The sequence below is a fragment of the Gallus gallus genome, chromosome 5, assembly GCF_016699485.2.
Source record: "Gallus gallus isolate bGalGal1 chromosome 5, bGalGal1.mat.broiler.GRCg7b, whole genome shotgun sequence".
In the NCBI taxonomy this organism is placed as follows: domain Eukaryota; kingdom Metazoa; phylum Chordata; class Aves; order Galliformes; family Phasianidae; genus Gallus; species Gallus gallus.
In genome coordinates, this window is record NC_052536.1 from 43332018 (window position 1) to 43357124 (window position 25107).

General features: G+C 39.6%; 1 protein-coding gene across 3 annotated transcripts; it reads right to left on the minus strand.

Annotated features, from left to right (window-relative positions):
- Positions 1-261: 261 nt before the first annotated feature.
- On the minus strand, positions 262-25107 carry NRDE2 (NRDE-2, necessary for RNA interference, domain containing). Of its 3 annotated transcripts, none has more exons than XM_421314.8 (14): positions 24979-25107; positions 18860-18968; positions 17475-17663; positions 16357-16506; positions 15318-15780; positions 14743-15145; positions 11593-11726; positions 9478-9601; positions 7931-8106; positions 6878-7264; positions 4924-5852; positions 3026-3164; positions 1446-1517; positions 262-1000 (listed from the first exon to the last, which is right to left on the minus strand). In XM_421314.8, the coding sequence occupies exons 1-14, from the start codon at positions 25055-25057 to the stop codon at positions 875-877; spliced, it is 3480 nt and encodes a 1159-aa protein (XP_421314.4). In that variant the 5' UTR covers positions 25058-25107; the 3' UTR covers positions 262-874. The 3 variants fall into 3 exon arrangements, 2 of the variants coding, with proteins under 2 accessions (XP_421314.4, XP_015143230.2); XM_015287744.4 differs by having other exon boundaries at positions 17475-17666; XR_003075334.3 differs by lacking the exon at positions 262-1000 and having other exon boundaries at positions 1503-1517; positions 3026-3159; positions 17475-17666.

Here is a 25107-nt window from a genome sequence, read left to right on the forward strand (position 1 = left end):
ACCATATTCATACTCTTTATCCATGAGCTTGCCTAAAGTATGTTGGAATAGAAGCTAGTCATTGAGGTCGTGCTTTCACTATTCTGCTTTCTTTGGTGAGGACTGAATACAGAACAGACCTCTGCTTCTCTCATGATTGCCTATATTTGGGTCGAGAGAGTAATCAATTACACAGTCTTGATTAAAAATGGGCTGCATTGAGATGAACTTCAGATATAATTTCATTTCAAAATTCACAGATTAAGAAAAACTCAAATTCCATTTGAATTATAAAAATTAAGGTATATATTTCCTAAATATTCACATCGAAACAGTCATTTGTCAAAACATCCCAACACAAGTCCATAATAGGTGTCTGTTGAAAATAAGATTTGGCTTTTACCAGCTGTTCATGAACAGATGTAACTTGCTGTGACTCAGTACTTATATAAGCGTGCATACCAAGCCGAAGGAAATTACTGAGATCTGCCAATTGGAAGAGAGTGGAGTACTCAATGAGCAGGTGTTTATTTCCTGTGTGGCTCACGAAGCTATAGTTAGCATGTATGGAATCTCTACTGAACTCTAGGGAATGTAACTTCAAACAATAGGATAAGAAATGCGGGCAATGTTCAACAAGGCTATGTTTGTAAGAGGGTATCCTGTGGAAGTCAGCACTACTTCAGTGAGTGGATGTGTTTTTGTGAGCTAAGTGCAGTACTTGATCCCAGAATGCTTGCACATAGAACTCCATTTTGGTAGCAACTTGTATAAAAACTTGGGGGGCGGAGAGGGAGTCACACAGTACTCAAGTCACAAAGGAGTTCTTGTTTGAAAAGAGTTCTAAGTGTTAGTTTTAGAAGTGGCTTTGTATTTTCTTCATCCTTATCTTCTTCTAAACCTCTAAGAGCAGATCCAGCTCTTCAATTGGTACCCGCACTCTTAATTCTTTTTCAGTCATGAGATCAAGTGTCTCCTGCAGCTGCTCAGGGAAGTACTCCACTGAGTCCATGTAGAGTACCTAGAAAGGCAATGTGAGAATGAGAACTCATCGGCCATCTTTCTGTCAGAGCAACGCACATAGGGGTAGCAGGCAGACATGCAAACAACCCTGTAGCAACGATACAAGAGCCATCACACGCTTCTTATAATTAATACAAACAACAACACTGTATTCACAGCAATGTAGGTGTTTAACCAAGCATTTGCAACTCTGATCAAATAACTGTGTTAAAACAAGCATTGACCAAGAGCTCATCTCATGCAGCACCTTTCTGTGCTGACCACTGTGTTTGTCTCCATTTCAGATGTGTGTTTTTGCAGGAAGTCTTACAGCAGTTCTCCTTCAGAAAGGTTTACTTCCATGTGCACGTTGCTCATTACGATAACTATTAGATTAGCACTTTAATTTTTGAAGTTGTATTTTCTTTTACAGTAGTAATAGGCTTTTTTATTCCTGTGCTTACCTTTGCCCAAGGACAGTTCTGAATGGCTTTGTAAAACAATCCTTTACCTCTTTCCTTTTTTCCGACTGAAACCTATGTGAGGAAAAAAGTGTTCACGTTTCAATACGGTAATGGCTGAAGTAACAAAACAACTGTTTTAGACAAGGAAATTACGACTGCAAAGCTCAGTGTTCCTCTGTTGAGGAGCCCTTACTGCTACGTGCACTACCAGCTCTGCACTTGGATAGGTCACGCTGTGCTATCGGAGATGTCTGAAGGAGATTTCAGTGCAAACTCAGAACCCGGAACTTCGACCACATGAGAGCATCTTTGGGAGCACAGAGGTGGTAATGCATTCCTTTTGTGTACTGAAGAGATGATACACACGTGCACTTCTCACTCAGTATAACTTGTTAAGGTTGGATCCCCTTACATATGAAAATGGGTAAGTTAAATTAGCATGTCTGGAAGAAGTTAAACTTCTCCCTCGATCCACTCAACTATCTGACATGAAGAACACAGCTATGAATTTTTTCAAAAAGAGGCAGCAGAGGTCAGAACGCTGAGCCAGTCGGCTTAACTTCACTCATCCCAGTGATGGGTAAAATCTTGACAATCTCTAGGAATCTTTTGAGTGGGGCTGCTTTCAAAAGCACCTGAAAAACATGGGATTTTATGACAACTCCAAAAAACCACTAATTCCAAGATACCAAAGATATGCCAAATGTGTTGAGATGTTTGGAGAATAAGAGCTCTTTAGTCACGAGCTCGCGTTTTCTCTTGCTCTGACTACTGCTGAAAACCAACAGATTCTATGTCAGTTCCTAAAATCCAGCAATTTTCTCACATTGCTGATACATTGGTTGTAACAACTACTTCTGGTGTCCTGCTCTCCCTTTACTGAATAGCAATGCATTTCATTACTGGAGTGGAGAGTACTCTTCAGCTGCACACTTAGAGCTGTGCTGAAATCTGGCTGAACTGCTGGCTCGGTGCTGCTGAGGCCACAGCTGGCGTGCTTTGGCCAGTTCTGGGCTCCCAGTGCAACAGATATGGATGTGCTGAAGGAAGGCCAATGAAGGGGACCACAAAGATTAGAACGTTTCTCCCTATGAGGGAGGCTAAGGGAGCTGGGAATGTTGAGCTTGCAAGGAGCAGGCTCAGGAGGATCTTAACAACACGCACAAATAAATGAAGGGATGGTGCAAAGAGGACTAAGGCAGGCTCTTCTCAGTGGTGCCCAGTGCCAGGACAAGAGGCACTGGGTACAAACTGGAACACAGGAGGTTCCAGCGGAACATCAGGCAGCACTTCTGTATTGTATGGGTGCCTGAGTGCTGGTACAGGTTGCCTGGAAAGGCAAGAAATTGCTAGCACCTACATGCAACACAGCGTCAGAAGCTATCGCTCCTTCTAATCCATACGAATCAAACTTTCCTTAGTACTGCAAGCAGTAAGCAGCATTGCAATTCAAAAATGTATCACCTTGAAAACAACATAGGCAGTGTTTTGCATTCCTTTTTTCATATGGTACTGTATATACTGTGCGATGAGAAAGTCCAGATATGATAAATACAGTAAAACCGATACACTCTCCTTACCAGAAAGTTTAAATACATTCTCCACAGCAATGGACAGTGGGTACCATTTTCACTCTGAGTCGCATGTTCAAATAGAGAGATAATCCTATTTGTCAACCCAGTTTCAGGAATAGTAGAATATATTTCACCAACATCTGCCCTGGAACACAGAGTGGGGGGAAAGCAGAAAATCACAGTTGCTTAGACACAGGCTAAGGACCACATCCAGATGAAAGAGGCTAAAAATCAAGGTACTGTCTCTGCTCACATCGCACTGTATGTAGATGGGGGTTTTTACTTCATGCTACAAACTGAATGTTATAAAACATACTTGTAGCACTCGCTAATCTAGTCAATGATTTTCTATGTAGGAACACTTATCTTAGTCTCCATTCAAGATGATGCATCATTTGAAACTTGGCAAAGCGACCCAAATTTGAGCCCCTGTCAGCAAACTGCCTTTTGATGTCTGTTCAGATTCACTCCTGGCACCTTTGTCTTGGATCAAGCCCTGGGTTACAGCTCTGAATCTCCACTGTGATTAAATAGAAAACCATTTTGTCACAGTTTCAAATCCTACATGTTCCAGGCATAACAGAAGAGGGTGCATATTTTTTTTTACAGAATTGCTTTCTACCTACAGCTGATACGGACTGCCTTATTTCTGATGTTTGCATTGGAAGAAGGAGCCTGCAGCACTCCGGGCAGTCTCACTGTGCATTTTCCTTGACTCAGAGGTCATCTATCTCTTTGCAGTAGCTCAGCTCTACTCTTGTGACATCCAACTTGTCCCTATAGAGATGTAATCTACGGGAACAGCTATACCGACAGAGAGTGATCCAGAAATGAACTAAATGTCACAGAGAAAATAATCATTCTGGGATTTTAACATGGGTTTCCAGTAGCAATAATGAAAACCCATCACGGTGTCAGTCTGTAATTAACAGCAAATCAAATTATAATCCTACTTTACATCTGATGGCTGTAGAATTCTAATTGCAGTTTAGGATCTCACTCACTGACAGCTCAGAATGTCACTATCCTGAATGCATGCCCACTGCATTCATGGGGCAAAGCATGAAGTGGGCACACTGTTGTTTTAACGTATGCTGATAATTCTGTAATTTCATCGAGTGCCAATATTGGGAGCTTACAGCTACGTAAAGGTTCAAGATAACATTTTGCTAGAAATCTCTGCTTCTATGGGAGACACAAAAAACCCAAGCTGCCAACACTGGGGGTATGTAGGTAGCACTAGAAAGGTACCTCCCAGCAATGGGTAGACAAGTTAAGGAGACCAAGTTTTAAGAATAAACACACACCTCTATTCTTCACAACTCCAACCCTTTCCTCCTTTCCCAAGAACAAAATCTCTGAGCCCAGACCACGCTGCGAATTCAGGAGATTTCCAGGCTCTTTTACCTAGCAACAGCCCCACATGAGAACTGTACTCTCAAGTACTCACTATGGAAACAGATCTGCCACAACTGTGCTGTGACAAAGAAGTGAAGTAGGGCAGTGAGCTCAGCAAGAAGCTGTGATGCAGCTCTGTACTACAGTACTTCTTGCTGAATGTACTGAAATGCAGCCATTTCTAAGCTTATGTCTACTTTGACCATCTAAACAGAGAGAGTTATTGAAAAATTACTTAAAGATGCACACCATCCTGATGTCAGTGCTAAGTAGCCAAACACAAGCAATACACCATCTGATCCAGCAGAAGGGGCATGAGACTAAAATCCAGGTCTGTAACTCTGTTCAGGATTCTGTCCCACTATTCAGCCTTGGACAAAGAACCCTGCCTAGTCACAGCTTCTTCATCTGCAAAATGACAATGATAATAGCATTTTCTCTCTTCTGTAAAGCAATCAGATAACTTTAAAAGCAAAACATAATCATAACGAGCTGCAAGATATTACCTCTGGACATTCTCAGTAAGTTTTTTTCTCATCTGCTCTGCTTGGATGGCAAACAGCCATGGCTCTAAAGAGTTAGTAGACCTTGTGACGCCATCGAAAAACCTTCGTGCCTTGCTAGCACTGTGAGACTTCCTCTGGCTCTGGATGTATGCTCTCCATAGAGCCTGGTTGCTAGGAAACCGTTTGAGGGCCTCTGTTAGTGCTTCTCGCAAAGGATTCAAAGGATAAACGCTAATTTTCATGTGGAATCTGAGTAAATTTGCACGCAGCAGTGTGACAGCCTCAAGAGCAGTGGGAAAATGTTGAATGCTGGAAGTCTCTGCAGTATTCTCACATTTCTGTGGATGAGGAGCTTCAAGCTTTTCCAAAGCCTGCGTACATACTAATTCTGCAGCATCAATTCCAACAGTCAAATACTGGAACACTGTGTAACAGCCAACTAAATTAACCAGCTGATTAGAATTACTGGCCCCGTCCTGATCAGAAACTGGTGCTTTATTTAAGTAGTCTTGCAGTGCATGCTCGTATGTCTTACGAGCTTTCAAGACGCTAACGGATAACACTTGTCCATTGTAGGGTGCGTATGGTCCACTTTCAGCCAATTTGGTCAATATATGAACAGCACGTGAGGTAACAGCTCCTTCTAGACTTTGCAGTAGCTCCACTTCCAGCTGAGCATAAAGCAGACTAAGGCTGCACAGCTGGGGGCTCTTCAGTCCTCCCGTCCCTGCTGTGCAAAGGGCTGTGTCAAACACCTTCCTAGCATCGTCAGTGTTACCAAGCAGCCATTCCAGGTAGGCGTAGAGTTTCCAGAGAGCAAGGTTATTTCTGTTGTCAGGTGCTTTAAGGAGATTCTTGGCCAATTTTTTACTTTTCCTCCCTTGAGCTTTCAGCTTCTTCTTCTTTTTTGTTTGGATACACTGAACTACCTGCAGGGGAGAATAAACAGAATGTGTTTTGAGAGAGGTGAGAGAAGGGAAACCAAAAATATACTGTGAGATTTGGCTGTTGTTTTCATTTCATTACCGTCTTTGATTTCATATCGTTCCTTATTTCACCACTGGCTGGATCTGTTGCTATTGAGTAAAGCTGTCAGAGTTGTGTGTCATCAGCTCCTTTCTACACACCCAAATTATGCAGGCTTATCATTCTCATGCCTGGTACTGCATATACTAAATAGTATCAAATGCCACTCTTTTAAAAGGCCAAACAGTCAAAAAAGAAGCTGCTAACCTGCAGTGGTTTGGAACAAAATATGAGATGCAGGTAGATGTAGCTTATGACCAGCACAATTAAACCTTCAAGTAGCTTTCACAGCAGAAATGCGTTTGGGGGGAAAAGCGTGCGTGTTTCATTAGACACCTTCTGGTTAAGGCAGTCTTTGGGTAGGAGACGGGGAACTTCTCCATATGGTAAACACAATGTTAAAGTTTCTCAAGTGCTAAGAGGACAAACTTGACTTCTGTGGGCATCTATTTGAACAGTTTTATGTAACTAAATTCATGTTCAAGTGATAAGGCGTTACTTCCTCCAATAACACTGCAAATGTAACTTGTATAGGAAGTAGTGGGTTTCCTGATAAGGTGATCATACCACGGTAGTGGGGAATATGCACTTTGAAGAGCACTGATGAAAGTTCTTGGCTCATACGCTTTGCCTTGTAAAAAACGACTTGCATCCATTCTTGCCTAGCATATGAAGTATCACATAGCAGGAGACAATATACTCACAGCCATCCAAGACTGCAACAAATATTTCATTCCATGAAAAAATACATCTATATAACACAGACTGAAGAATAGGGTTTGTTTCTTTCCTTTTCTTAGTTGGCATTTACTACTTTGAATACTCAGTCCTATGAGACTTAATTTTCCTCAGTATTTGTTTTACTCAAACGTAAACACACAAGAAGGTTACACATCATAAGAGCAATTATATGCAGATTCCTCCTTACCTTTGATATTTCATACTGTAACCAACAAATGGACAGGTTTGATTTTTCCTTTCCTGAAAACAGGGGGGATAGAACATGAAAAACATTCTGTATGAACTCCTCTCCATCTTTACAGTGGCCTATGTGATGTCTCCTCCTTAGCATCGTGTCCATATGACCAATACTGTTGAATCCAGAAAGTGGTGTATCAATAGAAGTCAGTGGCTTTTCATCAGAAAGCACGTTGTCAAAGATATTATTTTCATCCATGGCAATATAGAGGTTGGGAGGAAAGAGTCTACTTATACATGGAACTCCCAGGAATTGCAAAAATGAGTACAGTAATTGATGCTGAATGTCTGGATTAGAAAGCTGGATTAAAGATGGCCCAAGATCATCAAATAATACCTAAAAATAAAATTAAAAACAAACTCAGTTAATTTATGCAATCAAAATTCAACAAACCTGAAACTTAAGTAACTCAAGATTTGAAGCCTATAAAGATTTATAATTACTATTAGTTAGTAAGGAATTTGATTCAAATTAAAAACAGTTAAACATTTTTTTCCAGTCAGATGGTAAATGTGCCACCACGAGACTTCTTTATCCTGGAATATGAAAGATCTCTACAGAAACCTTATGCAGTACAAGCCTAGAGAAGATATCGATGAGGCCATTTAACACATTTTTATTTGAAAATCAATGTCTGACTTGACCCATCTCCCAAGAAGAAAAAATTTCCAGCTATCTGACTTGAAGCTGACTGCAGGCAACAAAGCCTTTGTTTATTTAGTGCAAATATCTTTTTAAACAGAAGATCAGTGACATTTCTTATCTGTGACAGATGAGGGAAACCACAGAACAGCAAAGACAGACTGTTTGCCTGCAGCCCTTTCCTAAGTTTACCAAAGCATCCCCAAGGATTTCAGCAGAGTCAGCACCACACCTCAGATGAATTCTGAATTACAAACAAACGAAAAAAAAAGAATTGCTCCTTTAAAAATACCATTGGCAATGAACCCAAATGCAAGGGTAATTTTTTAGTCACCCCTTGTTTTACTCTGTTATAGTGACCTGTCTTTCTGGATCTTCACAGTCTTCTTCTGCTTGATTTTTGGTTTTGTCTGGCCTCCACGGTAACCAATGTCTTGATTCACGAGAATATTCAATATCCATCCAAATGTGCCACTTGGGGAGAGTTTTATCCTTTATCTCTTCATCCTCGTCTATCTCTTCTTCATCATCATCATCTAAAAACAAATCAGGGCACCCCCCACAACACGTTATTATTAAAATTAATCTACCAAATTACTTCACAAAATTACAAAATTAATCTACCAAACCTACTTGACATACAATGTAACTACTTTAAAAATGTAAACAAATACAGTGCTAATAAACCAGACATATGACAGTGCTGAACATTTTCACATCAGAGCTCTGCGTTTTGACACCAACTCTGTAGAGTTTCTAAACTTTGTGAATGAGTGAATCAATGTCAGCATTCCAACTTTCTCATAGAGAATGAAATAGAATGGCAGCAGGCTGTCGGACACTTGACAACAGCAGTTTACAAGCAGCAGCCAAGAGCCAGTAGCTACCTTTTCATGCAGTGTGGGTCCTTCACTTCATACCTGAGCGTGCTATCTCAAATGTGTTTTATGAACACTCATGTGCATAAAACATACTGAGAAAAACGCTGTAAGTAAAAAATATTATTATGATGTCAAACATTAAAAACAATGCTTGGCAATGTTGCTTTAAAATATCTACTATTTTCAAAATTGTTAGCAACGTGTAATAGAAACAACCAATGCAGTCAAACAGATACAAGAAGTGTTTAACCAGAACCCACTTTTGATGATCTTAGATCTTAGATGCTTAGATTTTATCAGAGTATTTTTTCTGTGACAGCAATACGTTCATTCTGTGCTGTAATTGATGAGCACTTGTAAGTTAAGGAAAAAATATATCTGTTTAAGAAATGTCCTTGACATGAAGGGAAGCACTATAGATGAGAAGACAGGGTGGGAATAAGCAGCAAGGAGGCGTTTTTTGCGTCCCTTGTTGAGACAGCAACCTTCACTTCTGCATGTTCCCTGTCCCAGAAGCACTCCAGTCAGATGAAGAAGCAATTCCTTTATTCTCTGTGTCACACAGTGAAAGGCAAGGTTTTCCTTTTATTGCTACTGTGTTATTTGCTGTAAGAAACCAAACTCATATGCTCCTACAATTAAACTAGGAAATGCATAGGCAACTATCCTCTAAATACTATAATCCTACCTGCTCTATGTGGTAGTGGAGTGTTAAGGAAAGTAGCTGCCTTTTACTTTAGATGGGCATAGGTCTGAACCGAACAGTCATGCCTTTCAGAACAGAGTGTGGGATATCCCTTCCCCTCTCCCTCAGTTCTCTTCCCTAGGAAGGACAACAGCATGCCATAAACAATATGGGACATAAAACACTCAGACACATGTTTCCTCATGAAGTGTGATATAGTTCATTTTGAGCTTGCTAATTCTTCCATGCAAAAACATGAGAGTTTTGCATCATAGTTTGCATCATTCTAACTTTTTAGAAGAACACATGACACGCAACTACACATATTGACATGGGCATACCAGGATTGTCAACAGCAACCCAGCCACCCTTTTCTTGTTGGTGCATCCATGCTCTCCAGCCTCTTGCTCCTTTTTCTCCAATTCGTGGTTCTCCACTGTCCCAAAAGGGTTCAAAGAATTCCACCTATTGTTTTTGGGCAGGGGGAACAAGAGCAGAACATACTTAGAAAAATAATATTTGCTATAGTACAGAGACTGAATCAACTTTGGTTGTATCTAAAGATTTTGTTAGATGCTGCTTAACCATCTGCAGCAACTCAAATACTTTGGTTATGCTTGTGGCACAGCACAGCTGTCATCAGCTGTGCTTATTAACATAGTGATCATTTTGAAAAGGTATTGAGATTTACAGAAAGCAGAAGACTTTTTTTTGTCAAATGTCCTGTGCAGATTCTTCAAGGATAAGGATCTGAAGTCCTCAGGATGGGGCTTTCTGAACCCAATTTTTCCCTCCTCCCATCTTTTTTGGGTCCATGAAGAAACTGGTTCAAGGAGTGATGATTCAGATAGCCATACTGCTATGGTCAAATCAAAATGCTACAGACAGACATAAATATGACAGGCCTGAGATCAGCTAAGCCTCTCATCTCTCAGGTTTCAAGATGATCAACAACCTCAGGGCTTTTTTCAGTGAATAAAAAGTCCATGGTTCTGGGCCTAACTCTGTCAATGCCTGTATGCAATCTACTTTAGATTCAACTCCTACCCTGATTTCTGTGCTTCTACTGTGTACCAACCCTTGGAATGGACATTGACATGGGACTCAAATTCAAATGTTAACAACAAAATTTACTCTAAGAAAAAGTAAGCAGCAACATATCAGAAAATGCTGGGTTTACAGCAGCTGCAAAATCTAATTTCTGCTCCTTATGGATTTATTCTTTGCACCAAGTGAGAAAGTGAATTGCGGAAACAGTACGGAAACAACTAATTCAAGACTGAGTCATAATGTTTCTAAAAGAAGGCAGAATTAAAGATGTTCCACCAACTGTAAATCCAGCATTTTCTTATTCTCAGTAATTGCACTTCCCAGGCCTAGACGCTGTCCTGTTAATTCTGGTTCATTTCCATCTGCATTCTTATGACTGTTTGAACACTACAAATAATTGTACCATTTTTCATATGATTGGAAGTGTAACTCAGTTTTTGTGTGTGTGTGTGTGTGTGTGTGTGTGTGTGTGTGTGTGTGTGTGTGTAATTATACCAAATCTACCATCCTGCATGATAACTGAAGTCTAAACTTTTGGCACATCAAGAGGACTCTGGTATTATCTAAACTCCAACATCGCTTTCCTGGTAGTCAGTGGTGTTAATTTAGAGAGCAAAAAAATGGTAGCTAAGTAGCACATGCTGGAGAAGGTGGGGTAATAGAAGGATTTCTAACATTACCCAATTTTTGTCACTTACAGCAGGCTAACTGCCTAGCTGGTGCCTCTCTCTGCCACTTGTTAAAAAGGAAGTAGCTCCCAGCAATTCAGTGGGATGATGCTATGCTGGCAACGGCCCACTCTCTGAATATTAGCTGACTGTTACTGGGGCTGTGCCTAACAATCTCCTGAGCAAATCTAGAGAAAAGGGATTTAATACTTACATAGCAAATGCTGAATGGAATATCATGGGACAACTAAAAGATGCTTTAAAGCATGAAGATGCTCCTAATGTAAATGTCAAAGAATTACTGAGAACATAAAAAGAAGAACCTAAGAAAGGCTACAAGAACTGTTTAGAGCAGAAGGCTATAATTTATAGGTCCTATAAGCTTTCTCCATCAACAACAGAAAAAGACAACAGCTACTTTGGGGAAAAGTAGGAAAAGCACTAACTACCTAGACTTTGGTCAGCCAGCTGAATTGTCTCCATCTTTATTAGTAAGAAAGAGGACAAGAAATGACTGGTTATTTCACTTCCATTATATACAGTGGAAGCATCAATTTTGCATGTAGCTTCAGAGGACCCACAAGCATTTTTCCAATGCGGGCACCACCTTGAAGAACCACAAGGGAAGTTGTGATTCAAAATATTTTCTCCAAGTCCTTAAATTTCATCAATATTTTTCAGCCACAGCATTCTCTGCAATGCACAAGGACATAAACACATTTAAACAGAACTTGCTACCTGTCCCTTTGTTGGCAGATCTTTTACGCTGTCAGGTTTGAAGAAGGTGAAGTCAATCAGAGCCTGAAACAATGACACCGCCTTCTCAGAATGGCCAGCTTGTCTCAGAAAGTGGCACTGCTGAATAAATATGGCTGCGAAGTAAAGGAGATGAAGGGTTAATATTTCAAAGAGATTTTGTTGTGAAGTATTTTATTACAGCCCACAAATATACGAAAACATAAATGAAGTGCTGTGCGGTGTAATTGTTCTGGAACGATATGTGGTGCTCAGGGACATGATTTAGTGGAGGGTTGTTAGAGTTAGGGTAGTATGGTCAGGTTTGGTTGGACTTTTTTCCAACCTGAGCAATTCTATGATTCTGTGATATCAAAATCCAAAAGATGGGAATAACTGATATCAAAGCATGTCAAAACTGTTGCAGCCTCATCATTCTGAAGACCTCTCAATTTCATGTTTGGATACACACATAACAATGTAGGTTAATGTAACTGACTCTTTTATCTATCTATTTATACTAAGAAGTGGCAAGCGTCTTACCCGTTTGTCTTATATTCAGATTTACATGAGATGCATGCACACCAAACTCAGAATTCAGGTAAAACATACAGAGTAGGCGTTTAAATAAATTGTCCTGCAAAGCCATCAATTGTTTCTGATAATGAAGAAAGACTTAAAGAGATTCCTGAAGGTATTTAAACAACAAGAAGTGTGTGTAATGCACCTAACAAATCCTCCAAGGCACTGTAACCAGTTTAGACAATTTTCCCATCAGTTCTGGTATCTAATTGCCACTGGGAAAAAAAAAATGTTGTTTCCTAGCTAATGAACTTTGATTACAATTTTCTGATTGAAGAGATTATCTCATCAGGGCTTACTGCTAAATGGAAGCCAAAAATAAATGATAACCTAAGATTTTCTGCATGATAAAAAAAGCAAAACATATTTGAAGCAAAACAGAGATGAGCATTTTTTGGTGATAAACGCTGAAGACATCATGGGTGGGTACGTGATTCAGTCTGCAATGCTGAGACACTTCTGCAGATGAACCTAAAAGAGACAGATGTTTCTGCCCAACGTTCAGTTTTAGCAGTAGGACGACCTTCCCACAACAAAACCCGAGAATGCTTATTTTCACTTGCTTTACATTCACAGATCCCAGTAAATTTAAAATGGAACAAATTCTATTAAATATTTTGAAAGCCGGCCTATAATTTTAAAAGGAGGTTTACCTGCTTTCTTAAATTTCATGTTTTTAAGAAATAATTATTTCCAAGCATAATCCTATGCGCTGCACTGAACTGCACACTAGATGGCACAGTCCAACACTATTTAAAATCAGCTCTTACATTTTATCATAATCAAAGGCCAAAGGTTGAAGGTAGAAGTCTACCGTACATCTACAGTGCTATTCCTCTCGTAACTGATCTGTGAAATTCTTGGTGCATTTATATCAACAATAAATAAATAAAACTGTCATTTTCCTAACAAGTAGTTAGGACAGTAGTTTGAGTCAGCTCAAAGTTAGCTCAAGAATTGCACAGGCGTCGTACTAAAACAAGCAACCAACCAAAGAACCAAAGCACCTTTCAGACCAAGAAAACTCCGCACTGGAAGTTTCTCCACTCCTATTATTTGAATTCCAAAGTACAGTGGGAGAGAGGGAAGAAAGAAATCCAGAAAAACAAAGGAAACCAGAAAAAAGAAATCAAAAAGGGGAAAAAAGAAAGTCCTCAGCAGTGCTTGTAACCAAACTGCTGCAGTGTTAATACATCGGTAGAAATTAAGAGTGAACAGAAGCACGAGGAGAGCTGATTATCTTTTCAATCTATAAAGGTAGACGTGTCAAGAAACAAGTTTTCTGAAAAGGTCAATCAACATAAAAATATTCAATTAGTTAAAGAGACGATACAAAAAAAGTTTCTCGTATCAGTTACCAACACACATATGTTCTGCACAGGGAAAAAATGAAAGAAAAACCATTCTGCTTGCAAAATACAGAAGGCTGAATAAAACATCTGTCCTGAGAAACAGTTATTGCAACTGGCGTACAAAGTGACTGAAAGATTAGAAATCAGAGACAGTCTGACCAATTAGAAAATACCAGGCAGTACAACAGCCACCTGCCAGCACAGGACTTTTCCTTTACAGCACATTTTCCAGTGCTTGATCCAAGATGAATCAGAAGAAGACCATAACAGATCTGAAATTGAAAATAGTTTATAACCCAGCATCTGAATCTTAAAATCCCAGTCTGGATGCTTTATAACAGATAGCATCATTTCTCCAACAGCAGTTAGAGGATCTGGACAAAAATAGAGATTTCTTCAACTAAGCCACAGATGAAGAAGCATGGACTACATCACAATAGACAATAAATCCATATTCATGATGACAGTATTATTTCTCCCCTCAGCGTATTCATAGATTAATGATCACAATGACCCTTTGAGGTAGAGAAGCACAATTGAAATGGGATACGTTACATTCATTTGGCTCCAAATAAATCTAAAGGCTGTGCCAGAACTGAGCACAACCTGCTTCTTCCCTGGATGCAGTCCAACATTCTAACCATCTGACTGACTATCCTCCGGGGGATAATTATATAATAAACTTTAACTTGTAGATAAACACATATAATAAATACAAATGGCACAATCATATGGTATTACAGCTCAGGATTCTGAATCTACTAATTGGGACTCTCAAGAAAACGTATTACCCTTCTGTTTTCTGTATTAAAGTAATTAATCAATAACCTTTAGTACAAAAGGAATTGTTTCCTTCACAAGCCAACCTTTTTCTTTTTTCTCTTTTTTTTCTTTTTTACACTTTTTAAAGATAAAACACATCTCTTGGCTGTTGACTGCATTTCTTCAGCCTTGACATCTGTACTGTAAACTACTCAGCACGTTAGACGTTTATGGATGTTACATCGCAAACTCTCCAGGGAAAGGAAGCATCTGCTCCATCCATGTTTGGGTGGAGCATCTGCTTTAATTCTCAGCTAAAAATGCAAGATTTTGAAGAGGAAAAAAAATTCCAATAATAGATAGGAAAATCTATTCTTCTAGGGAATGCAATCAACTCCTATGAAGACCTATGAAGACCTTTCCAACAGCAACACAAAACAGAGAGAAAGAACCTTACCAAGCATAGCTTCTTCTGTGCCAGGCAGCGGAGGATGTGATACCATGCTGCCATCCTGTACAGCTGCCAAGGTAGTCAAACATTTTCCATAGAGGCTATTAATTTTTGAAACAGAAAAGGTACTGAATTGACTTTGGCAGAACAGGAGATATTTCTTCCACAGCTCTGGATTGTTGGGATGTATGAAAATTAGCTTCTGCCATTCTTTGATCACAGCTGGTGATTCCCAGAATTCCGTGCAAACACTCAGCCTGGCGAGTTTCAGATCAACGTTACTTGGATTGCTTTCAATTGCCCTCTCTAAAATAGCTAGTTTCTTCTCCAAGATTAACTTCAGTGATTTTCTTCTTACTTCCTGCTCTCCCATACTGGCATAAGGGCTAGGTCCTCTCATTAATTCATCCTTTAAACAAAACAAAATTAGAAAGAATCATCATGAGAAGAATGTCTACACTTGTGAAAATGAATTAACAGCTCATTCTACATAGAAGATTCATAGTCCTAAACAAAGGAAAGTGAAATATATTGTTTGTGTACTTATTACTTGGAAATAAGCAATCTGTCAACATACATACCTGAAATGAAACGAAATTCATCCAAGCCTGAATATCTCTTGGGTTTTCTCTGACTTTCTTATTATGTTCTTCCACTTTCGTCATTAGAATGGGGTTAACATTTATCCCAGGCTCTTGAAACGCCTGCTGCGTATTTACAGGCTCATGTTCTTCACCTTTGTACCCTTTTCCTTGTAGCCACTCTGTAGTTGATGGATCATAAATCCCAAGAGGATTTACCTCTGTTGTGTCAGAAGGATCACTGGTTTCCACGTGGAGAACTGGTATAAATGCTGCTGGGTCAGATGGAGAACTTTTATTGCAAACAGGAATCCCATCTGAGTTCAGGGTCTTCACATTGCTCTTCGAGAAGTAACGCTCAGGTCGCCTCTGCAATTGCTTCTTTTCTGATGCTGGACTGTCCCAAGCTATACACTGTTTCTTTGTATCTAGGCCAAGACAGGACTCTCCTCTCCTTTTGTATCTTAGAAGGAAAAAATACAATTAAACATCTTCTAAAAGACACATTAGAAAAAAATAACTCATTTTTGAAAGAAAACACGAAAAAAGTACATAAATTCAAATTGTCCCAAATAATATATGCATAGAGCTTCAAAAGTGCAAGAACTTGGCAAATTTCTTCTTATTTAACACTCCAATGTAATTATTTTTGCAGTGCCATCAGAATGTATACTATCATTCTAAGCTCTTCCTCTCAGTTCAACAGTATCTGTCATGCTTGCAGAAGAAAAATTATTTTTTCCTCCTATCACTTCAAGCCATCCATGTAGACAGTCTTGGACAAAGATGAACAGTCCTGTCTACAACAAAACAAATGTTTAATCAAAATATGAAACTGTACTTTATTCCCATTATTTCATGGCATCTTTTCAGGTATTTTCACCCAATGCAAAGTTAAACTTTGAAACAAGCTATTCAGGTATCTTCTCATCTTCATACAGATTTGAATTGTCAAACATTTCACAATCAGTCTCAATGTAACAAGTCTTGCAGGGGTTCCATGACAGTTTGAATACCGACACAAACAGACTTACTGTACCTTGCAATATCCCCTCGATACAGGGATTTGTAGGCCCAGTTTGCAGGGTCTGATTTTTTGTCTATTCTGAAAGTTTCTGTTGTGAAAGCCTGGACATCATCCAGCCAAACAGAGCGGTTGCTGGTAAGATTTGATGTTTTATCATCTAGACTGATGAAAACAAGAAGTATATTCTAATTACTCATGTGCATATTCAGCATTTACAGAAACAAGAAGTATTGCAGTTCTGTAGTTCACAAGAACTTAATTTAGCCAAAGCCATGGTACATAATTCCTTACTGCAAAGTCAGTCAAACAGTGGGGAAAAAAACAAACAAGCAAACAAACAAGCAGAAATACACTAAGAGGGCCATCAAAACAGAACACAAACACATCTAGCATTTCCAAGAACTGGACTGAAAAGTAATAAACGGATTTAACCAATTAATTTCTTGAAAGATTATGTTTTTAAAGCAATACTTTATTACTTTTCTAATTTAATTGTCTAAGTAAAATGCTACAATAAAGGAGAGAGGATAACTTACAAGAGGATTATAGAATCAAAGAATGGTGGTATGGCAGTAGAGGCTGAAAATAGCATTTTGTGGCTAAGAATTTGCTCTACCAAACAGTGTTCTTGTGCTCTTTGTATCTGTTGTAGTTTCCACTAGTAAATAGGAAGCATTGTTGGAGCAACCTATGTACGTAAGAGAACTCAAGTGGAAATTGCGCCTGCCTGAGATCTATAGGAAACTATGAATTTCCAGTCTGAATTCAGCACAACTACGTAACTTAGTGGATGACTTTTAAGCCCTTAGAAGCTTTCAAAAACTTCAAGATGCTTACAAATAGTCAAAATACGTCTCCAAACATCCTCAAAATGTTTCATTACAACCACATTTTGTTTTAAAGAACAGCACTTCACAGAATATTTTAGTCACAGTATTTCAGAAATGACCAAACAAGTGTTTCCAACTCCTTTTCATTGCTTCAAATATAGGTTCAATCACTTACAGCATAGGGAAAAAAACTAAACTAAACAAACACCAGAGGCAAAAATCTCATTCATTAGGCAGAAAAAAACACAACTGACAAAATACAATGAATTTACATCCTGTATAATATTAGTAAGTACATACTTTGCTGCAGCTTTGTCCTTGATGCACTTTGTGTCCAGGTCTGATTCGCTGCTACTGGAGTCCCCCTTGGCTTTCTTTTTTGTCTTATAGTGGTGATGCTTTTTCTTTTTCTTTTTCCTTTTCTTACTTGACTTTTTCAGACTCTCATCTGTATCACTTTCCCCTGATAAGTCTGATCTTGAAGTACTCCTACTTGGAAACAAGTATATGTATCTATATATAATTAGATATCTGAATTGTAAGACTGTAAAGAGGTATCACTGTAAGAAAGCTCATAATCATGTTCCACTTTATCTTTATTCTGTTTGTATTTTGGGAGAAGAGAGTTATCAGCAAGCCATACAATGAAATACAATAAATCTGCAGTAAATAGCATACAGTAATATAACAGTGATAGGCAACAAGATTGTTTTTGACAAATTGTTTTGCAAATGTGAATTAAGCACAGCGAGTTTATTATACCATTCTATTTGAAGGGTAATCTGTAAATTCCTTAGTTTTGTGACATTAAAATTCTGAAAATATATTAAAAAATAGAATACATGACTGATAAACAGAACTGTGATGGCATTTATCTCAAACAACACATGCAAATGTAAGCAGAAGCATATGGAAAGAGGTATTCAACTGTGATTCTTATAATAAAGACATTCTGTCTCATTTCCACCAACAGTCAACATAAATATGAGAGCTTGTATCAAATTAAACATGACTAAGTTTTCATACTTGGCAACTACAACTGGATTCCATAAATTATTAGGTTTTAGTTATAGTCTAGATATGTCAAGGATAGCAACTGTTCTGGCGAAGGTCCTGAAATCAACCAGTCCTTCAGCAAATATGGTGCTGAGGGCACATTTTTGTAAAAGGATACAATCAGGCACTTCTGCAATGAGCACGCTGTACGCGGCTACACAATTTGATGCATGTAATATCTCATTAATTCACATCTCTAACTAGTTCTTAAAAAGTAAAGTAGTTCTTATACTTGACTGTGAAATGGTTGATTGAACTGGTTTTCACAGAATAAGCACAATGATGATCCTTAATCTTTACATTATTTCAAGGGTCACAGGACATTCAGAAGCTAATGAAGAATCATCACTCAGCCCCCTTTCCCTGCCAAAGTAACAAAGAATTAAATGTAGCTGTGAGAAAACGAAAATGGGAATGTAATTACGTAAGTATAATTTCTCATTATTTTAAGTTAAAGGACATGGAAGTGTTATTCATACTTCTATATATGACTCAGCTCAGGACTTTTAAAATAGTGAACAGTGGAATGAAAAGCGGCACGAAAAGCTCCTGATTTTGGTCTCACATAACAAAGGATAAGCAGGACATAAGAAAGAGGCTATTTAAAGAGATACTGAAGTATATTCTACCTTATTAGAGGTGATTTTTCAGGGGTGAGATTTGCAGCTTCTGTAGTGCGCTGATGCAGTAACAGGGCATCTTCCGTAGAGAAGCTTGGGTTACTAAGCCAGTCCAATTCTGCAGATAAAAAGATGAGTGCGAACTAATTTGCTGTATTTTTTAAAGCTGGGGGGTGAATCTAGTCAACAGACAGCTAAATTTGCAGCAAATGTCACAAAGTCATGAGGAACAGTTGAGCACTGGAAAGCAGCCCATCAGATTTCCGTTGAGCAGAACGCTAGGTTTCAACAAGGTAAAATGGTTAGGAGCTGGAATCTTCGTGTGACATCAATCCAAGCTTTTAAAAAGACACTGTGACAACAGTTAAAAGTTCATACTGAAAGCAGATAACACATTTCATATATCGCTATATACGTGGAACAAAATATCTCCCATACTTATTTAACATAGAAAGATTCTAACTTTGAGAGTAAATTTGTCAAAAAATACAGAAGGGTAGAATTACTCGAGAGGCGTTGTTAATGAATGTAATGCAACATATGCAAACTTAGAAAGTTAGAAAATACACTTTACTCACTGTCTGGAAAATATATTCAACACTATTTTCTGATAGGGACAGCCATTACTGATATGAATACTCAAATGTTTTATACAAGAGCTAAACATTTCTCTGGATTCTCAGTTCTTTAACCACCGTAATATCATTACGCTTTGAAACTGTGTGAGAAGAGGCTAACTGATGTTCATATGGATGCTCTAGTTGGCGTTTAGCATCTAGACCTCAGCCATTTCAGTCACTGGATAAGGTGCCGACGAGATGTAAAGATATCTTTACTGATATTTAAACTCCTACTTTCATGAAGGAATCCTGGACATTTCTAAGTGTGTGAAATTTGCTAACATTAAATGAGGAATGCTATTTAGCAGAAGCACGCTGTATAACAGCAGCCCTGCCAGTGCCACTCCAAACGAGAGGACAAAAGGAACGCATTTCATCTCCATGCTCTTTACAACCATTTTTGCCTCCATGTTCTTCCTGTCACATTCTTGTCTTTGTGCTTTTGACTACACTGACCTCTAATCCTTAAATAGCACTAACTCACTGTCTGCCAAGCCATACATCTCTCCTCCTTCAGACTATTTCTTTCAGAAATATCTCTTCATACCAAGACGTTTTCTCCTGTCTCGTGTCTCTGAATTGTTGTCCACAAAAGGCTTTAAAATGGAGCAGGCTACGGAGCAGCTTGCTAACCTAAGATGAACTCTCAAGTCCCTATAATCGAGCACAGCTCCATCCTCACTCCCCAGCAGACAGGCCCAGCCATGCGGCAGCACCCCAGGGAGAGCTCCTCCCAGGTCGTGCTGAACCTTCGTCCGGTGGTGCTGGGACACGGCTGCACTGCCCAGTCCGACCCAACCCCCTGCACAGCACCGTTGTTCTCAGCTCACCGAAACCTAACAGGTGAGACTGAATGATGAAAACTCAGTCTGATGTGACTGTGTCCCACTGCCTGGCAACCGGAACCACCACACCTAAGGCAAATATTGCCATGCTTTGGTGCCAGTCAGCACAAGAAGCTTTTTTTATTTCCCTCCAAGGAAATTCCTTAACCGTTCCGTATGTGAAACACACAGGACTAAAATTCTAACATCCGAAAACCCCATCCCTAATTGAGATAATCCAATAACTGTCTCACAGCAGGGTGCTGCCTTGCACAGGAGATATCTCGAGTATATTAATTAAATATGATGTTGATTTTAAAAAATTGCTTTCTTCCATACATTCAATTGTTTCTGCTCACATTGGTATTGTAGAAGCAGGGTAAAGGAATGCAGGAACGAAATGCAGCCCTACAATATTTTTCCACTGGTCATATTCTGGTGTTCCTTACACACAGACAAATTTAGAGAAGATAAATCAGCCCAGAGAACTCCAGATTTAAGTAAATACAACTAATCTGTGCATAAGACCCTTTTATTTACTTGCAGAAATAAAGGATAAGTCCAATTCCTCTAAAAAGAACTGTTTAGATTTGCACAGTATCACCCAGATCCGCCCAACAAAGCAGGAAAATTCACTGGTTGGCAGTCAGTGGTGTAAAGGCATACGACTACAAAAGTATAACTCATTAGGCAGACAGATCTCAAAATCATTGTATCTATTTCAAAGACATGCAGAACGTAATCCAATTTGTCACTGGCCAGATCTTGCATAATGTACTCCAGGCAAGAAAATATTCTCTGTAGCATTTGATAAACTGCTGTTTCTCTTTCCAATATGTAATAAGTCATTTACTAGTGTTATTTATTTTGGCAGGAATTTATTGTAATACAGTTCTGTACTGATTTGAATGAAGTATTATGGCTCAAAACCACTTGAAATATATTAATACCGATACTCACGACACTTAATAAAACACTGGCTTAAGCCTGTCAGAGAAAAAAGGTAAGCCAAAGCAAAATGAAGTTAAATAATTTCTTCTATAAGCAGACAGAACTGTTGGGATGAGATCCAGAATTCAAGACTTACAGTATCCAGACCACTGGGAAAAAAAGTCTATGACATGGTAAGAGATGTTAGGTCAAGATCTTAAACATGTTATACATCACAAAAGAGGTTTTTCATCGATTTCACAAGCATAGTATCTGGCCCTCCAATAATTAATGCAGGTAATGCATTTTTCAGTATTACTTGACCATATGGACATATTAGGTGCAGAATGCCCAAACAAGGAGAAAAAATGTCTGTGTACAACAGGTATGTTAACCTTTTATAACCTTCAGATTTAAGCCATTATGGTTCCAAATAATTTTCAAATGGAGATACAGGTCCTAAGCAGCACTAAGAGCGTCGGATCCAAATCTCTGGATTTGCCACTTTTACTTCCCACTCACAATGAACTTTACTGAAAGGGTTAAAACTCCTGAAGGGGAAAACAGAGATACTGAGGGAGCAGGCCAGCAGACAGCAAACAGGAGATTCTTTTCCCTAGGAAATTTGCATTAAATATAGCAAAATAACATATATTATCATCTGTAAGTGTTATTAACAAACTTCTAAGATGTTGACTTAGCTTCACCTGTTACTCCCTTGCCAATGTGAAGTCACTCACTAAACTTGCTGCAATACACTTACAGTGGTGAGCATATTTGTTGATAGCTCAAATGGGTGTTTCAGTGCCTTACAGAAAACTCACCTTGAGAAATGGGGTCATAAGCATTAATCCCTGACTGCCTGTAGCTTCATTCTACCTGAAAGATGAGATCAAGCTGCATTTTTAAAATATTGAAGAATTACACTGCAGGCTCAAACCCCTATAGCACAGTCAATGTGTCTCTGTGGGCACATCAGGGAAATGGTTAGAATTCTCCAACTACACTGTTTTCTGAACAATTTAATCAAACCGACCTAATACTCTGGAAAGAACTGAACCATTTTTTCCATTACACAACATGCAAGCCCAAACTTCCTTGTAAATCTCTCCAGTGCATCAGTTAGCTGGATACAAACATTTCAAACATCCAAATGAGTTCCAAACTTTAAATCCCACCATCTCAATGTTTTTGCTTGTCAGCTGTCAAAAAAGCTTAGTATTCTCACAAAACAGACCTATGTTCTGAGAACGTAAAACATTTATTTTGTGATAATATGCATGTACTTGTTATTCCTCTAGAAGCAACCTAATGGCATCTTTCATACCTCTCCCAAAATAATAAGAAGTGATTACAATTACAGGGCATGTCTATAGGGACAATGTTTAAGAGTTACAGAGTTGTGCGAAGAACTTCTGTTGCCTTTCAGAATCCTGAAAACCTGCTTTTAGCAAAAATCACTGCAGCATCTTAACTATAAAATACTTTGGATTGTAAACAATACTGTGCATAATGCTTACATTATTGTTGGTGGGGTTAATTATTACCATTGCTCTGTTCAATATGGCTACAGATACATTTGTAAACAAGCCTTTACCAAAAGCTAATTAATCTTCACAATATAACTGTAAGAAAATGTATACAGTATTACTTTGAACTCTAGAAGAGGCTGCAATTCAGCCATCTAGCAGAACAGGACGAATGTACAGCCATACTTCTGTTTCAGAGAGCACTCAGATTTATATAAATGGGTTATGACAGCTTGTAACAATGTCAGACAGAGGTGAGAAGAACAAAAGAGGACAAGAATGTTTACATTACTACCTCAGCTTTTATGATAAAACTACTAAGCAGTCCTGAGTGTATCACATTAAAAAACACATACTCGACGATCCCTATATCATGATGGACTTTGGCTTCATATCAGCTCTGAGGAAACAGAGCCCATCTATCAGAGATACTGAAGTTGCCCATCAAGTTCTCAAGTTCTCACAGGCTGAACATGTGAAATTTGATATAAGCCACCATAAATGTGGTTCTGAGTTAATACTTAATTTTTATGACTTATACTGAAACACGATACTTGAAAACTAAGTCCGAAAGTGGCTAAAACATAAAATGAACAAAGGCTGGTCCTTGAAGTTATGCCAGTAGTTATACAAAAAACATCCAGTAAACCAAAATATAACTCATGAACAATGAAAAAGAAAAAGAGAGGAAGGGAAGAAAGGGAAGAAGGAAGGGAAGAAGGAAGGGAAGAAGGAAGGGAAGAAGGAAGGGAAGAAGGAAGGGAAGAAGGAAGGGAAGAAGGAAGGGAAGAAGGAAGGGAAGAAGGAAGGGAAGAAGAAAGGGAAGAAGAAAGGGAAGAAGAAAGGGAAGAAGAAAGGGAAGAAGAAAGGGAAGAAGAAAGGGAAGAAGAAAGGGAAGAAGAAAGGAAGGAATCTAGACCTGAAACAAAGCCTCAACATCTTTTTTTGTGTAACTTGATCTTCTGGACAGGCAGTCTGTGGTGACACATTCTGAATGGCAAACCTGAAGGGATCTATTATCAGAGTTTTAAAATTTAAGCAGAGGCCTCGCTATTAGAGCAATCTCACTGCACCTCTGCTTGGCACAGCAGCTCCTCTCTTCCTAGAAGCTATAATTTGGGATCTTATCCCATCCACTCTTCCCTGCACCAGGTGTAATTACCAGAAAGGCTCCCCAGCATGGCTAACACATCTCTGTACCGGCAGAGGCTGCAGTACCAACAGCTGCAGTACCATCAGGGAAACGTGGAACTGGTAAGGACCTGGCAAGAAGCTAACCCAGCCTGTGTTCCTAAAAGCCTTACAGACTCACCGTGATGACTGGGCCAAGCGTACAGGAAATTTACCCCAGATGAACAATTATCTTTGAGCTTCCCCTTCACCATATAGAGTTCTTTACTCATTTAACAGAAGCACAACTTGCTAGACAGCAACCATGACAGTCAGAAATACAAATTGAATCATATTTCCACTAATAACCTTCCAAAAATGATCCTTTGCAGCTCTACATGCAACTAAAGAAGTTGAGATAACACAGTGAGTACTGTTTCTTATGCTATCCAGGCTAGTGGGGGAAAGCACTCATTTGCTGCATAAAACAAGGCACACCTTCTCCAGCAGATACAAAGCTGATGTGCATATACTTTCCAAATAAAGATGGGCATTTCTACAGTCCTGCCTCCAGGGAGAGCTGGGATCAAACCGAGCACACCCAAACCACACCGGAGAACGATCAATGAGAGGCCAGCACCATTTTGGCGGCGATGTTCCTATTTCGGATTCTCTCAAAACTTCCATCTCAAAAAGTAACTTTATTCAGAAGCACGATGACTGCATTCAGACCGATGCAAACAGTAAGCTTTCTGTCGGAGCTTCCCTTCGGTGAGCACGGAGGACTGCTGCTGCGCACCCGCACGGCCACGGGAGCGCACCCGCACGGCTTGCACGCGGCGGGCGAGGGCGGGGCCAAGGGCGAGGGAGGACCCTTCCTATAAAGCAGCTCTCACGAAGCGCTCTTGGCGTCGGTTGTGCTCCCCGCGGACCCTACAAGCAAGCTGCACGGGACCCGGCAGCAGCACAGCACAGCACAGCACAGCACACCGACCCGCCGGAGCGGGGCTGCGCGGACCGACACGGCACAGGAAGCTCCCTAGGAAAGCGGAAGGGCTCAGCAGGGTCGGGCCGCGGAGCGCTGCTGGGAGGAAGATAATTCCTCATGCCTTTACCTTTCCTGGAGCCCTCGCTGCTGCCGGCTGGGGCCTCCCCGGGCTCTGGGGCACCGGCGAAAGCCGGGAACAAGGCCATGTCCCAGCCCGTCGCCAGTAGTAGCTGCCCGAAGTGCCCCGCGGAGCGGC

Bases quoted from the DNA above. Each gene is read 5' to 3' on its own strand.
- NRDE2 (XM_015287744.4), bottom strand. From the start codon at position 25,057: ATGGCCTTGTTCCCGGCTTTCGCCGGTGCCCCAGAGCCCGGGGAGGCC. The intron at 15,146-15,317 runs GTATGTATGTTG...TTTTGTTTAAAG, and splicing joins TGAATTTCGTTTCATTTCAG to GATGAATTAATGAGAGGACC. The intron at 3,165-4,923 runs GTAATATCTTGC...TCTGTGTTCCAG, and splicing joins CTTACTGAGAATGTCCAGAG to GGCAGATGTTGGTGAAATAT.